This window comes from Rattus rattus, chromosome 2, assembly GCF_011064425.1.
Source record: "Rattus rattus isolate New Zealand chromosome 2, Rrattus_CSIRO_v1, whole genome shotgun sequence".
NCBI classification, from domain to species: Eukaryota; Metazoa; Chordata; class Mammalia; order Rodentia; family Muridae; genus Rattus; species Rattus rattus.
This window is the reverse complement of record NC_046155.1, coordinates 218766661-218780404: the sequence shown is the minus strand read 5'-3', so window position 1 is coordinate 218780404 and position 13744 is coordinate 218766661. Positions and strand designations below refer to the sequence as shown.

At 44.2% G+C, this 13744-nt stretch overlaps 1 protein-coding gene across 4 annotated transcripts in view; it reads left to right on the top strand.

The window, feature by feature from the left end:
- The window catches only part of Reps1 (RALBP1 associated Eps domain containing 1), a 69266-nt gene that overhangs the window by 53898 nt on the left and 1624 nt on the right, over window positions 1-13744 (top strand). For 2 of the 4 annotated variants that reach the window (XM_032894955.1, XM_032894953.1), the window contains 9 exons: window positions 2745-2832; window positions 3845-3946; window positions 5437-5506; window positions 8922-9040; window positions 10051-10115; window positions 10961-11146; window positions 12130-12225; window positions 12557-12705; window positions 13419-13524. In XM_032894955.1, coding sequence (XP_032750846.1) covers window positions 2745-2832; window positions 3845-3946; window positions 5437-5506; window positions 8922-9040; window positions 10051-10115; window positions 10961-11146; window positions 12130-12225; window positions 12557-12705; window positions 13419-13524 — 981 coding nt within the window. Of the gene's footprint in view, window positions 1-2744; window positions 2833-3844; window positions 3947-5433; window positions 5507-8921; window positions 9041-10050; window positions 10116-10960; window positions 11147-12129; window positions 12226-12556; window positions 12706-13418; window positions 13525-13744 lie in introns of all 4 variants that reach the window. The other 2 variants (XM_032894954.1, XM_032894952.1) reach the window with 1 other exon arrangement.

Here is a 13744-nt window from a genome sequence, read left to right as displayed (position 1 = left end):
GACAGAGCCTGCCTGCTATTGGTCGTTTATGATGGTGTGATGTGTTTTGTGTGCTTTATGTGTTTTGATTGGGAACAGTAGATGAGAGCAGAAAGAAAGTATGACCTTTTACAGACATTTGTGGTGTTTTATTTGCTTATTAAAATGAAGGCTTCCTATTCAGCTACACAATCCCTGACGCAGTGTGTAATGTGTTAGTCAGAGGATAAACCTGGTCAACTATGTCGGGCTCATCAGCGTCTTGTTGTCTTCTGTGGACATTAAAAGCCTTTGTAAAGGCCATCACTAGCCGATAGTTGTGCAAGTACACTGTGTTGTTGAAAGCTGACTGGTTGGTACAGACTTAGTGTGCCTTTTCAAAAATTAAGGCTTATATTTTTTAATATATGTTTTATGTGTAAGAAAAATTATGTAATAAAACAATTAAATACTTAGTAAAAATTAGCTGGGGCACGGTGGCACATCCCTTTAGTCCTAGCACTTGGGAGTTCAAGGCCCTTCTGCTCTACATAGAAAGTTCCAAGTCAGTAAGCACTCCATGGAGAGACTGTGGTTTGCTTTTATTTTGTTTTTGTTGTTTTGTTTTTTGTTTTAAAGGTAGTGAAAGATCCATCACTGGAAACGTACCAAACATTTAATGTTTTAGCTAATAACTTAAGAATATATGAAGGGGCTGCAGAGAAGGCTCAGTCGTTAAGAGATCCTTCTGCTCTTGGAAAGGACCAGAATTTGGTTGCTCACATCCATGTTATGTAACTCTAGGGCGTCTGGTGCCTCTGGCCTCAGTGGGTCCCCACACGCAGGGCCATGTGCCCACAGATATGAGTCTTAGGTGCTTTTCTGTTGCTGTGACAACACGAGCAGGGCAGTTGACAAAGAGCACTTACTGGACTTGGAGTTTTAGTTGGAGTCCACAGTGGTGTGGGACAGAGTCATGGCAAAATGTAGTGAAACACTTGAGCCTATGGGGCCATTCTCATTCACATGACCATAATACACAATTAAAGATAAAAATCTTTTAAAAATGAAGCAAAAATTATAAAGTTCAAAATGGAAAATCACTTTAGACAGGAATACATAACCCCTTTCAGCATCAATTTATCAATGAGTAGAATTGCACAGTTAAAAGTTTCATCCAGTGAGTGTATTAGAAATTCCCCGTCCAAGACAAGAGTGTACAGAAGGTCCACATTGACAGTCGTGGGGAAGGGGTCACATGTAAACATCTAAACTGGAAACAGGAATATGTGTTTTGTAAAAGTGCCCCAAGCACAAAACTATTTTAATAGTTATGTAGACCAAATCAGATTCAATTACATTTATCAAACATAAGCTACAAAGAATCCCAAGTGTATTAATCACGCACTGGAAAATGATGTGTGTGTGTGTAAAAGCTGTATCATTTAGAAACAGACCAGAGTAAAAGAGAGGCCTGCACAGAGACAGCAAAAGAGAAAAGTGCAAACCTGTTCAGATCATCAAAGAACACAGCTAACAACATTGAGAAGCCAATACCAGCCAGCTTAACAGTGATAGAGATTGTGACAGCGTGAAGAAATTAAACCAAGGTGTCATTGATAAAGCCACATTTTATAATCATAAATATGACGATGTCTTAAATTACTATTTAAGTATTTTTTGAAAATATAAGAGAAATCAGAACTTTGATCTGTGTGTAACACAGATGTTTAACTGTAATTTTAGGGGACAGGGAATGGTGGTCCAGGTTTATTATAGACAGGAATCTTGGTTAGATTCTCACTGGAATTGCAACAGGAAATTATTCTAAATGGCTTTGTCCATGTAATAGCCATGACAGATTGGTTGTGATTCGTTTAAGTTTAGAAACGATGAGAGTAGGCCAGCAGAGGCCAATAAAAGGCACAGGCTGGTGTCATTGTCCACTCAGTGACACCGGAGCAGCGTCCTTGTGAATGAAGGCAGTGTCCTGCACTACTCCCAACTGCACTACTGCGTCCTCCTGCCTCAGAGGAGCAGCCACGCCCTCCTGGCCAGGGCTTCCTGGGCTCTGAAGCTGGCGTGTGAGGCGGCTCTGGCTGCTCTCCAGAGCCCTCAGCTGCAGAGCTGGGCTCCTTCCTAGGGCTCCCTCTGCCTCCGTCCGGTTCTGGGATGTGGCCTTTTTACTCTTCCCTCCCTCCCGTCTTCTGAGAAGTCCCTGCTGTCAACTGCTGTCCCCTGAAGTCACTTAGGCAGCGTGGCCATGCCTGATGTACCACAGTCCTACATCCTGGCCTGTTAGCTGGGGTCTGTCTTGTCCTTGGAGTGGATTCCTTCCGGATAGGAAGCAGCCATCACACCCACAACTGCAGCAGAACAGACTTCTAGTTATTTTTGTTTTAAAGGTTAAAATTTTTTTGAGCAGTTTAGTAAAAACAATTTCAGTCTGTCACTTAGCTTTTGAGTTCTTCTATTTTAATTTTCCTCAATGCTTAACATTTCTTTAATCTCATCACACCATTGCAGTTTGTTTTCAAATATGATTTTGAACTATGTTTTTAATAAGCACATTTCATGAATTTCTTTAATCATTCAACTTCAAATTACCTTATGAAATCAAATTATTCATCATGTAAACTTGATGTTCTTAAATTGAGCTGTTAATTCTTAAAGCTGCCACCTCTGCATTACTGTGAATGAGAAAGACGTGTGCAGGGGCTGTCAGTGTTGTTCGTCCCAGGGTCCCACAAGTCCTAATGCCAATGCACTTTCCCTCGTGTCTCTAGGATACCGCCATTGTGCATCCAGTTCCCATTCGTATGACTCCAAGCAAAATCCACATGCAGGAGATGGAGCTGAAAAGAAGCAGCGGTGGTAAGGACTGTGCTGCCCCACTGCCCCGCTGCCCCGCCTCGCTGGCCGCCAGCACCCAGAGCTCCACGTTTCTCTCCTAGGCCGTTTATTGGGTTCTGGGTGTTTGTGTGTTTGGATAGACAGGGTCTCATTTCCTAGCCCTGCCTGGCCTGGAACTCATTTCATAACCAGGCTGTCGTGGAGTTACAGAGATCCACCTGCCTCTGCCTCCAGAGTTCTGGGAGTGAAGGTGTACCCCACCACTCCTGACTAGCAGTTGTTTATTTTTTAACCTCATACTTCCCTTCAGGGCTGTCTGTTTAAACAATATAATTTTTAAAAGGATATTGTTTCATATAAATATTTAAAATAGTGTTTATGGGAAATTTTCAGAAAATAAATAAGGTCATTTGAAAATGAGACACTTCTGATACTCTGGAGTCTGTTTGGGCTTTTTTGTTGTTGTTTAAATTTGTTATTTTACATGTATGCTATTTACATATATGAGTACTTTCCCTATGTGAATATGTGTGCACCACGTGTGTCTCATATGTGAGGAGGTCAGAAGAAGCCATTGAGTGCTTTGTAACCTAAGCTGCAGATGGTCCTGCGCGGCCTTGTGGGTCCTCACTGTGTAACCCAGACCGGCCTCGCGTCTGGAGCTCAGCCTCACAAGTGCTGCAGTCCAGGTGTGCAGCACCATTCCCAGCTTAACTAAGGCTCCTCAGAGGCAAACGCACTGCCGTCAGTTACCAGACAGTGTCGTCATCATTTATAGCCCAGATTTGGGGTGGTTTGTTCCCTGTGCTATTGGGGTAAAGGTAACCAAGTGAAGACAGACAGGTAAATGACCTCTTATTGTGGAAGATAACACAATTTCCCACAGACAGGTTTATATTCACTTTTATTTAAAATATTGTGTCATCTTATATGACACTTTTGCATTATTTAAATGAAGTCTAATTGTAATTCAATCTTCTATTGAACATAAAATGTCTGTCTCTTGTATTGTGACCGTTTAATTCTCTACTAGATCATACTAACCCCACCAGCCCATTACTTGTGAAGCCATCTGATCTTTCAGAAGAAAATAAAATCAATTCATCAGTAAAATTTCCTTCTGGAAATACCGTAGGTAAGTGAAAGATAGCATCACATCTCTCATTTGAGTTTATTAAATAAATTTAAAGTCTGAGGGATTGAAGTCTGTGTCTTGTGTAAAATCGGGGACAATAACTCTTCAAAGCTTCTACAGTGCATGTGGTGAACGCTCCGGTCAGTGTCCCTTCCTCAGGGCAGGCTGCCTGTCTGCCTTCACTGCCTTCCATTGGCTCTTCCCCTGACCTTTCTTTGTTTCACACAAAACATATGTGCCAGGTTCCAGTCTAGGGGGTGGGGACTGAGCAGTAAACAAAGCAGAACAAGTCTTCATCTGTGCTACATTTATAAGATGGGATAACTCTTCTGTGAAAGGAAAGCTAATTTCAGGAAGAGAACTGAAAAGCTGGGAAAGGGAATGAAAGCCATTTTAAATGAGAACAAAGAAGTCCTTATTAAAAAATAACATTTGTCTTAAAATTTGAAGGAGCTGAATGACAGCTCTGTGACTTATAGGAAAGAAAGATGGCTAAAAGACAGGCAACAGCCAGTATGGAGCCCTTAGGCAGGAAGCTTGTGTCTGCAGAATAGAGTCATAGTTGGTAAGCCTGGTAGCAAGTGAGAGAACGGTAGAAGGCTATTGAACCATTTTCACTCCTACTGAATGGTATGAAAGGTCGTTAGAGAGTTCTCTATGGAGGAAAGACAGAGACCTTAAAATACTGCCCTTCTGTTCTAGTACCAGGCTAAAGGTAGGCAAGCGCTAAACTAGGAGGGAGTTGTGGCGATCCAGCCACAAGAAGATGGGGTCTGGGCCAGAGTGGGAGGGGTCTGGGTGGTGAGAACTGGCCAGGTTTGGGACTATGCTGTGCAACCTCAGTAGGAAGAGGCTGTCACTGGAGGGTTTGCTCACCTGTGTAGCACAGAGAAAGGAGTCAAGAGTGACCTCGGCAGCGGAGGGCAAGCGGGAGGGTTACAGTAGCAGAGAAAGTTCCTTTTATCTGTGCACAGTATCCCCGTGCCCAGATAAAACAAGCTTTCTTTTCTTTTTCCAATCTTTTATGTGAAAGTAGCTGTTTTCTACCACAAAGCAATTTATTCCTACTGTAAAAATAAAATGATTATTCAGATTCTCAGTGTCCATGGTTAACCATTTATTGTCTGCTTTAAATCATATTTCGTGAGTTTATAATACAGAGTCAGCAACAGTAATCTCAGAATCCAAAATAAGAATGGGTTCAGAGTACAAACTTCTCGAGTATCAAAATGCCATCGCACCTGAGCTCTTGGCAGATCGCATTGGAAGGGCACACTACAGCTTATCTAGATTGTAGCGTATTCTGACTTCTATATAGCTATGCATAGCATATGTGATTTTTAGAGTTGATAACACTGGAGTGAGCCTATTCTGAAGTTTCTGAATGTCTTCAATTTTGGAGCAGCTAAACAATGTATAACATTTGGGGTACAGAAAGTAAAAGGCAAAGAAATGAGTATTATTAACTAGAAGGTTTCTTTTATCAGCAGATGGGTACAGTAGCTCGGACTCTTTCCCTTCCGACCCGGAGCAGATTGGGAGCAATGGAGCTCGTCAAAGGTCAGTAGTTATCAAGAAGACTGTTATTTCCCTGTGAACACTAATATCTGTTTACGTCAGACCAAGCACTAATTATTTCCTCTGGGAAGCTGTTAGATAACTATTAGTTTATGCAAAAATCAAATATTTTGGTTCTACTTGTGAAAAAGTAAAAAGCAACCAACCCTGTTGTCGGTTTTGTTTTGTTTATGTGTTTTATGGAGAGTCTAAAAAGAGTTGATAACTTCCTGGAAATAGGCAGTAATGCGATCCTGTGAGGAGAGCAGTGAGAGTCTCTCTGATGAGCATCTGACTGTGGAGTACCACAAGAACGTTCCTTAAACACCCACAGCATGGCCCAGCGGGAGCTGCCTGCTCACACCGCCACCTCAGACACAGAAACAGTACCTGGGGCAAGCAAAGGGTGGGTGATAGGGGCTTGTCCGCATGGGCCTCACTAGCCCTCAGACACACAGGCAAAAAGCATCTTTTGCCTCTCACATTTTACATACAGTGAAAAGACTTCTGCAGTATGCCTGTTGGGGAGAGGGAGGGAAAAGGGGGGAGGGGGAGCACCCCCCTCCCAAATTTCCAAGGAACTTAGAAAGTGAGAAGACCACTTGTTTCCTTTCTTTGATGTGTAGACTTCTCCTGTGATTTTTGTTTGTTTGTTTGTTTTTTAAGATTTATTTATTTGTTTTATGTATATGAGTACACTGTAGCTGTCTTCAGACACACCGGAAGAGGGCATCAGATCCCATTACAGATGGTTGTGAGCCACCAAGTGGTTGCTGGGAATTGAACTCAGGACCTCTGGAAGAGCAGCCAGTGCTCTTAACTGCTGAGCCATCTCTCCAGCCCCCTCTCCTGTGTTTCATAAATTGCAGACTGTTTTGGAATTTATTGTTTTTATCCCTGTATGTAAAGATCTGTTTGCCAAATTGTAAAGAGCCTTTTCAAAATAAAGACTCTCAGTTGAGAATTCTTTGTTTAGCTCTATACCCCATTTTTTATTTTATGTATATGAATACACTGTGGCTACCTTCAGACACACTGGGACCTCTGGAAGAGCAACCAGTGCTATTAACTGCTGAGACATCTCTCCAGCCCCTGTACCCCATTTTTTTAAAAGGGTTATTTGATTCTCTGGAGTCTAACTTCTTGAGTTCTTGTATATATCAGATATTAGCCCTCTATCGAATGTAGGATTGGTAAAGATCTTTTCCCAATCTGTTGGTTGCCATTTTGTCCTAATGACAGTGTCCTTTGCCTTACAGAATCTTTGCAGTTTTATGAGGTCCCATTTGTCCATTCTTGATCTTAGAGCATAAGCCATTGGTGTTCTGTTCAGGAAATTTTCCCCTGTGCCCGTGTGTTTTAGGCTCTTCCCACTTTTTCTTCTATTAGTTTGAGTGTATCTGGTTTTTATGTAAAGGTCTTTGATCTACTTGGACTTGACCTTGAGTACAAAGTGGTAAGAAAGGGTCAATTTACATTCTACATGCTGACGTCCAGTTGAACCTGCACCAGTTGTTGAAAATGCTGTCTTTTTTCCCCTGGATGGTTTTAGCTCCTTTGTTCAAAGATCAGGTAACCATAGGTGTGTGGGTTCATTTCTAGGTCTTAATTTCTATTCCACTGATCTATCTGCCTGTCTCTGTACCAGTATCAAATTTCTGAGAAGTTCCTAAAAAGTTCAACATCTTTAGTCATCAGGGAAATGCAAATCAAAACAACCCTGAGATTTCACCTCACACCAGTCAGAATGGCTAAGCTCAAAATCTCAGGTGACAGCAGATGTTGGCGAGGATGTGGAGAAAGAGAAACACTCCTCCATTGTTGGTGGGATTGCAGACTGGTACAACCATTCTGGAAATCAGTCTGGAGTTTCCTCAGAAAATTGGACATTGAACTACCTGAGGACCCAGCTATACCTCTCCTGGGCATATACCCAAAAGATGTCCCCAACATATAACAAAGACACATGCTCCACTATGTTCATAGCAGCCTTATTTATAATAGCCAGAAGCTGGAAAGAACCCAGATGTCCTTCAACAGAGGAATGGATACAGAAAATGTGGTACATCTACACAATGGAGTACTACTCAGCTATCAAAAACAATGACTTCATGAAATTCATAGGCAAATGGAATGAACTAGAAAATAAATATCATCCTAAGTGAAGTAACTCAGTCACAAAAGAGCACACATGGTATGCACTCATTGATAAGTAGATATTAGCCTAAAAGCTCAGAATACCTAAGAAACAGTTCACAGACCACATGAAGCTCAAGAAGAAAGAAGACCAAAGTGTGGATGCTTCAGTCCTTAGAAGGGGGAACAAAATATTCACAGGAAGAAATACAGGGACAAAGAGTGAAGCAGAGACTGAAGGAAAGGTCATCCAGAGACTGCCCAATCTGAGGATCTATCCCACATGCAGCCACCAAACCCAGTCACTGTTGCTGATGCCAAGAAGGGCTTGCTGACAGGAGCCTGATACGGGTGTCTCCTGAGAGGCTGTGCCTGAGCCTTACTGATACACATGAGGATGCCTGCAGTTAACCATTGGACTGAGCACAGACACCTTAATGGAAGAGTTAAAGAAAGGACTGAAGGAGCTGAAGGGGTTTGCAACCCCATAGGAAGAACAACAATATCAACCAACCAGATCTCAGAAGAGCTCCCAGGGACTAAACCACCAACCAATGAGTACACATGGGGGACCCATGGCTCCAGCTGCATTGGATGGCATTGTCTGACATCAGTAGGAGGAGAATCCCTTGGACCTATGAAGGCTCATTTCCCCAGTGTCAGGGAATAGCCTGGGTGTTTGGGTGGGAGTGGGAGCATCCTCATAGAAGTGGGGGTTGGGTAAGAGAGAAGGCAAAGGGGATAACATTTGAAATATAAATACATAAAATACCCAATAAATAAATACAAAAATAAAAGAATAAAGACTCTCTAGGGCAAGTTGAGCTTCGCTCGGCATAGTGACCTGTAAAGTGGGCAGCTCTGGTGACATCGCACGGCCCCTCATTGTATAAGCAGATTCTGCCCTGGCTTCCCAAGGTCAGGCTGTTGAAGAGTAACCAGCTAGAGGCTTTCTTCTGAAAACAGCTTCTGAGCTCGCACGGCTTTCAGTAGGAGGGAAGCATCTCTCTTTTGTGGTCCGTCGTGATGAAATCGTGTGCACAGTAACCTCCAGAGTTTTACAGGTTTATTTATGACTTTAGAGAGGGGTATTTGGCACGTGAAGTAGCCGTTTGTTTCAGACACAGCGCAGACAGTGCTGTTGTATTAGTTGTAGTATCTTCATAGGTACTACCTGAAAATGTCCTCCAAATCAGGCCCCTGGCTCTGCAGTCCAGGCCGATGCCTAAGAAAGGACGGTGCTCTGTGGCTGGTGTAACTGGCTGACTGGTGAATTTTGCAGGTCTCATTCAGGAGCGTCCCCGGATAACACTGCACCACCACCTCCCCCTCCCAGGCCACAGCCTTCTCATTCTAGATCATCATCCTTAGATATGAATCGGACCTTCGCAGTTGCCACAGGTAGGGAGGGCTGGGGAATCATAATATACATTAATTATAATAATATACATTGTTTTAATGTTAATTTAAGATACAACTTTTTTATTTACATTTAAGAAAAATGTGTTTTTCTGAGTTCAAGGACAGCCTGATCTACAGAGTCTAGCTCCTGGATAACCAATGCTACACAGAGAAAATGTGTCCTGAAATAAAGTAGAAAGACATCAAATTGAAAAAAATTTTTAAGTGGGGAGAATGTTGTTTTTCTAACTATAAGGTGTATTTGTGCACAAATAATAAAGATGGGCACTTAGATACCACAGGAAAACCTACCTGATGTGGTTGCCTCTGTGCTGAGGGGACTGAGAAGGTGGGAAAGGACAGTGACTCCGAGATGCTAATGTGTTCACTGCTGCAGTACTGCAGTGGTGATGAGAGAAGAGCCAGGCAGAGGTGGGGCTCGCTCAGTGTGATTCAAGGAAAACGGGAGTATCGCAAGTTGTTTACAAAGAGAGGATAGTCTTGAAGGAAGAATGTGGAGATGTGGATCTGGTAGAAAAACAGTCACAGGGTGGAGGAGAAACCGAGAACAGGTTAGCGTTAAGGAAATAAGCAAAGGCTCGTCAGCAGCCCTTCATGCGATAGGTTGACAAGAGGAGTGAGGTGTGAGGGGAGCCATGAAATTGGACCTCATGGATCCTTTGGGTTGGACTTTGTTTATCACAGTCTCATAGCCCATCTGGCCTCAGACTCACCGTGTAGCCAAAGTTGACTGTACTAACTTTTCATCCCGTTGCCTTACCTCCCGACTTCTAGAACAAAATGTGAGACACCACGTCACATGGATCAAACTCAGAGCCTCAGACATGCTAGGCACCTGCACAGCCACTGAGCTGTAGCCTCCAACGAGCATAGTGACCACCCTGAAAAGTTACCATGTGCCCTTAGACGTGTCTTACCATGTGGTCATTACCTGGTTCTTCTGCAGGAAAATAACTGTAATCACTAAAGAGACTTGTGTATTCACACAGGCCAACAACAGGCTGGAGTTGTTACCCACCCTCCTGCAGTGCCTCCAAGACCTCAGCCCTCACAGGTGATTGGTTCTCCCGTGTTCTTTTTAAAGTGCCAGGTAGTGTAGTGCTCGGGATGAGTTTGCCTTAGACATTTCAATCTACTCATAGTTATCTCTGGAAGGCAAGGATTTCAGTAACAGTTTGGGTTACTACGAAACAAATGATGCTGTCTTAGGGTGCAGCAGAAGAGTAGTGGGTTAGGAGATGGAGGTGTCTGATGATGTCCTCAGTCCATCACGGGCTCAGACAGACTCCTCTCTATCTCCCTGGACATTTACTTCCCTGCTAGGTCAGAACCGAAGTGCTGCAGTAGACGTATTTATAGACTACTGGGGTACAGCCTTGCTGGTCAGTACTGGGGTACAGCCTTGCTGGTCAGTACTGGGGCACAGCCTTGCTGGTCAGTACTGGGGTACAGCCTTGCTGGTCAGTACTGGGGTACAGCCTTGCTGGTCAGTACTGGGGTACAGCCTTGCTGGTCAGTACTGGGGTACAGCCTTGCTGGTTAGTAACGTGAACGAGCATGTTGAGAAGATGCAGGTGAGGTGTCTGGGTTGAGACCCAGAGGATAAAGAGGTAGTTGCTGCAGAAAAGGCATTCTGAGGAGAAAGTGCCATCTGCAGAGGCACGGGTATACAGTGTATCTACACAGTATCTACACAGTATCTATCTATATCTATCTATCTATACAGTATCTACACAGTAGCCTGGCATCTTCCTGAGAGAAAGCCAAGGTCAGCAGACAGTGGTAGACTCTGTACTGATAGATCTGAGGTGTTTGCTGTCCTGTGCTACCCTATGGAGGAGGACACGCCGTGGCACTGGTGATGCTAATGTTTGCTTCTGTGTTGTGAATCACATACAGGCACCGGGTCCCTCTGTCCACCGCCCAGTGGATGCCGATGGTCTAATAACTCACACTAGTACCTCACCTCAGCAGATACCAGAACAACCAAATTTTGCAGATTTCAGCCAATTTGAAGTATTCGCTGCATCAAATGTCTCTGAAGAACAAGACAGTGAAGCCGAAAAACACCCTGAGGTCTTGCCGGTGAGTTTTCTAGAGTTCAGGCCATTGTGACAGTTCCTCCCATATGTTGAAACGCAGATTAAATTAGCAGAGGCAGCAGTGAGTAAAACCCCTGCTGCTGCCTGTTTTGAGGATGTGTATCCCTAGATCCATGTTTCTCAGCTCCTTTATTAACTGCTGAATCTGACAGTTGCAGTAAGATGTTTAGTAAGATTCGGATGTTAGGGCCAGGGCTAGATATGACATGAGACACACACTGGTCCTAGTTATGCTGCTCTGGAAAGTTAGTGCTAAGCCTCTGCTTGTAGGAATTGAGGACTTCATAGAATAACAGGCTATGGTTACAGAAGCTACACACTTCAGCAACACACACTCTCTCCAAACAATACCATGCTAAAACGTAATCTTCCCAGACCGTTCCAGTCAACTGTAGATTTAGTAGTCCGCACTCTGATGGCATTGTCTATTCGAATCTCTGGTTTAAATTATTGAAAATATATCTGTGTGTAGTTGAAAAGAAAAGAGTAACATTGACATCACTGTTCTGACTGCCTCAGCTGCTGCACCTTTAACAGAGGCAACAGCGCATGGTAGTTTGACGGGCACAAGCTGCAGATTTCGTGGGTCTGGCAACAGGGAAGCTCTTATTGGTAGGGCCTGAGCTCCCCCAGCCTCCTAGGGGTACACTGTACCCGGGAAGGCAGTAGTGACTTGGGGAAAGAGGTGAGTGTGCCTGGGAGACTGTCGTTCGTGTGCTTGTCTCCGTGTGTCCCTTCCCGGTCACAGCCTTACAGCAAGCAGCTGCAGATTCAGAGCCATGGCTGCACCTCTCATTTCCTGCTCTCAGATCTTGTTTGCCAACTTCAGAGCTAGAGAAAGGTTCTCAGTGTTTCTCATCCTCACCTCAGACTTCCTGTCAGAATGAACAGCTCCTAGCATCTCTGTTACATGTTCTGTGCTTAACTACATAGTTACATAGTAATGAACACTGCATTCATCCCTAGGCTGAAAAAGCTTCTGACCCCTCAAGCTCTCTTCGAGTTGCCCAAGCAGACAGTAAAATCGAAGAAAAGACAGCCGCTGGTGTTTCTGCCAATGTGGTATGAACCATCTTTGTATAATGTGGACGGTTTTCTGTGTCTGCGGGACTTGTGATGCTTGTTAGAAATAAAGATGGCTAAGGCGGTGTGCCTCCGGTCCGGCACCAGCGAGGCTGAAGCAAGGGGGCGTGGGCTCTGCCTGGGCTGCACGGTCATAAGCATTTGCTACTGTTTTTTCCCTTTACTGTTGCCACAAACACATAAGTTGTTTTAAATAAGCTGAGTAGCCTCCTTTTTAGTAGCATGGCTTTAAAAAGGCAGTCTGTGCTCACACAGTGCTAATTAGGAGCTGGATCACTAAGAGCGCTCGCTCGTTTCTCTTGGTTCTTAGAGCAAAGGCACAACACCTCTGGCTCCACCACCAAAACCTGTTCGGAGAAGATTAAAGTCAGAAGATGAGTTGCGGCCAGATGTGGATGAGCACACACAAAAGACAGGTGTCTTAGCTGCTGTTCTAGCGTCTCAGCCGTCTATCCCCAGGTATCCGAGTTATTCCTCAGGACATTTAGTTACTGACAACAAAAGCAGTTAAAACACGAGGCTGAATGAGGCAGGTTAGTTCTGTAGCTAAGCAGAACCTTCCAGAGGGTTCTTGGGGCGGTGAAATGGCTTGTGGGTAAAAGTGCTCGCCACCTGACAGCCAGAGTTCAAAAGCAGGACCCACATGGTGGCAGGAGAGAGCCAGCTTCTACAATTGTCCTTTGACCTCCACACTTGTGCCATGCATTTGGAAGCCAGTGGACAGCTTTGGGGAGTTGGATCTCCTTCCATGTGGATCCAGGGGTGGGTCAGAGTGGTCATCATGACTGTGTGGGAAGCATCCTTGCCATCTGGGCCACCTCTGGCCAGCTTCCCTGTTTCTAAGAGAAGGAGAAAAGATACACTGTAAGCAGGAGCAGTGAGGCCCACGGAGCCAAAAAGATGCAGGGCCTGGTTGTTAACAGAGCCCGCAAGCGCTTGGTCCAGGTTGTTTTACTCTGGGAATTCAACAGGATGATTACAGTAATAAGTAACAGCTCTCATCTCGGGGTTTTGAAGCTTCTGCTTTCACAGTTACCATTGAAACAGCAAGTGAAATGAAGCTCTTCTAAGAGGGAGACGTTCCTTCTCTTTCTCTGCTTTGAAGTCACTGGGAGAAGGGGATTAAAGAGGGACAAGAAATGAAGGCTGTTTTTGCCCCTGTGTCTTCTCAGATCTGTGGGGAAAGATAAGAAGGCGATCCAGGCATCAATTAGACGCAATAAGGAGACCAACACCGTTCTGGCCAGACTGAACAGTGAATTGCAACAGCAATTAAAGGTAGTGTCGCGTTCCCATCTCAAGTTCCACGGTTGCTACACATCTCAGTTCCAGGGAACTTGGGGCTGATCCAACAGCTCCTGCCAGTCTGCAAAACTTCCTCAAAGCAGAGGAAAAGTGTGTAGCTAAAATCTTGTGTTAGCCATTGAATCTTTTAATGCTGAAAGGAATTTCTCAACACAATTCTAGTTGTGTGCAGTGTCTTATCCTGCTTATGTAT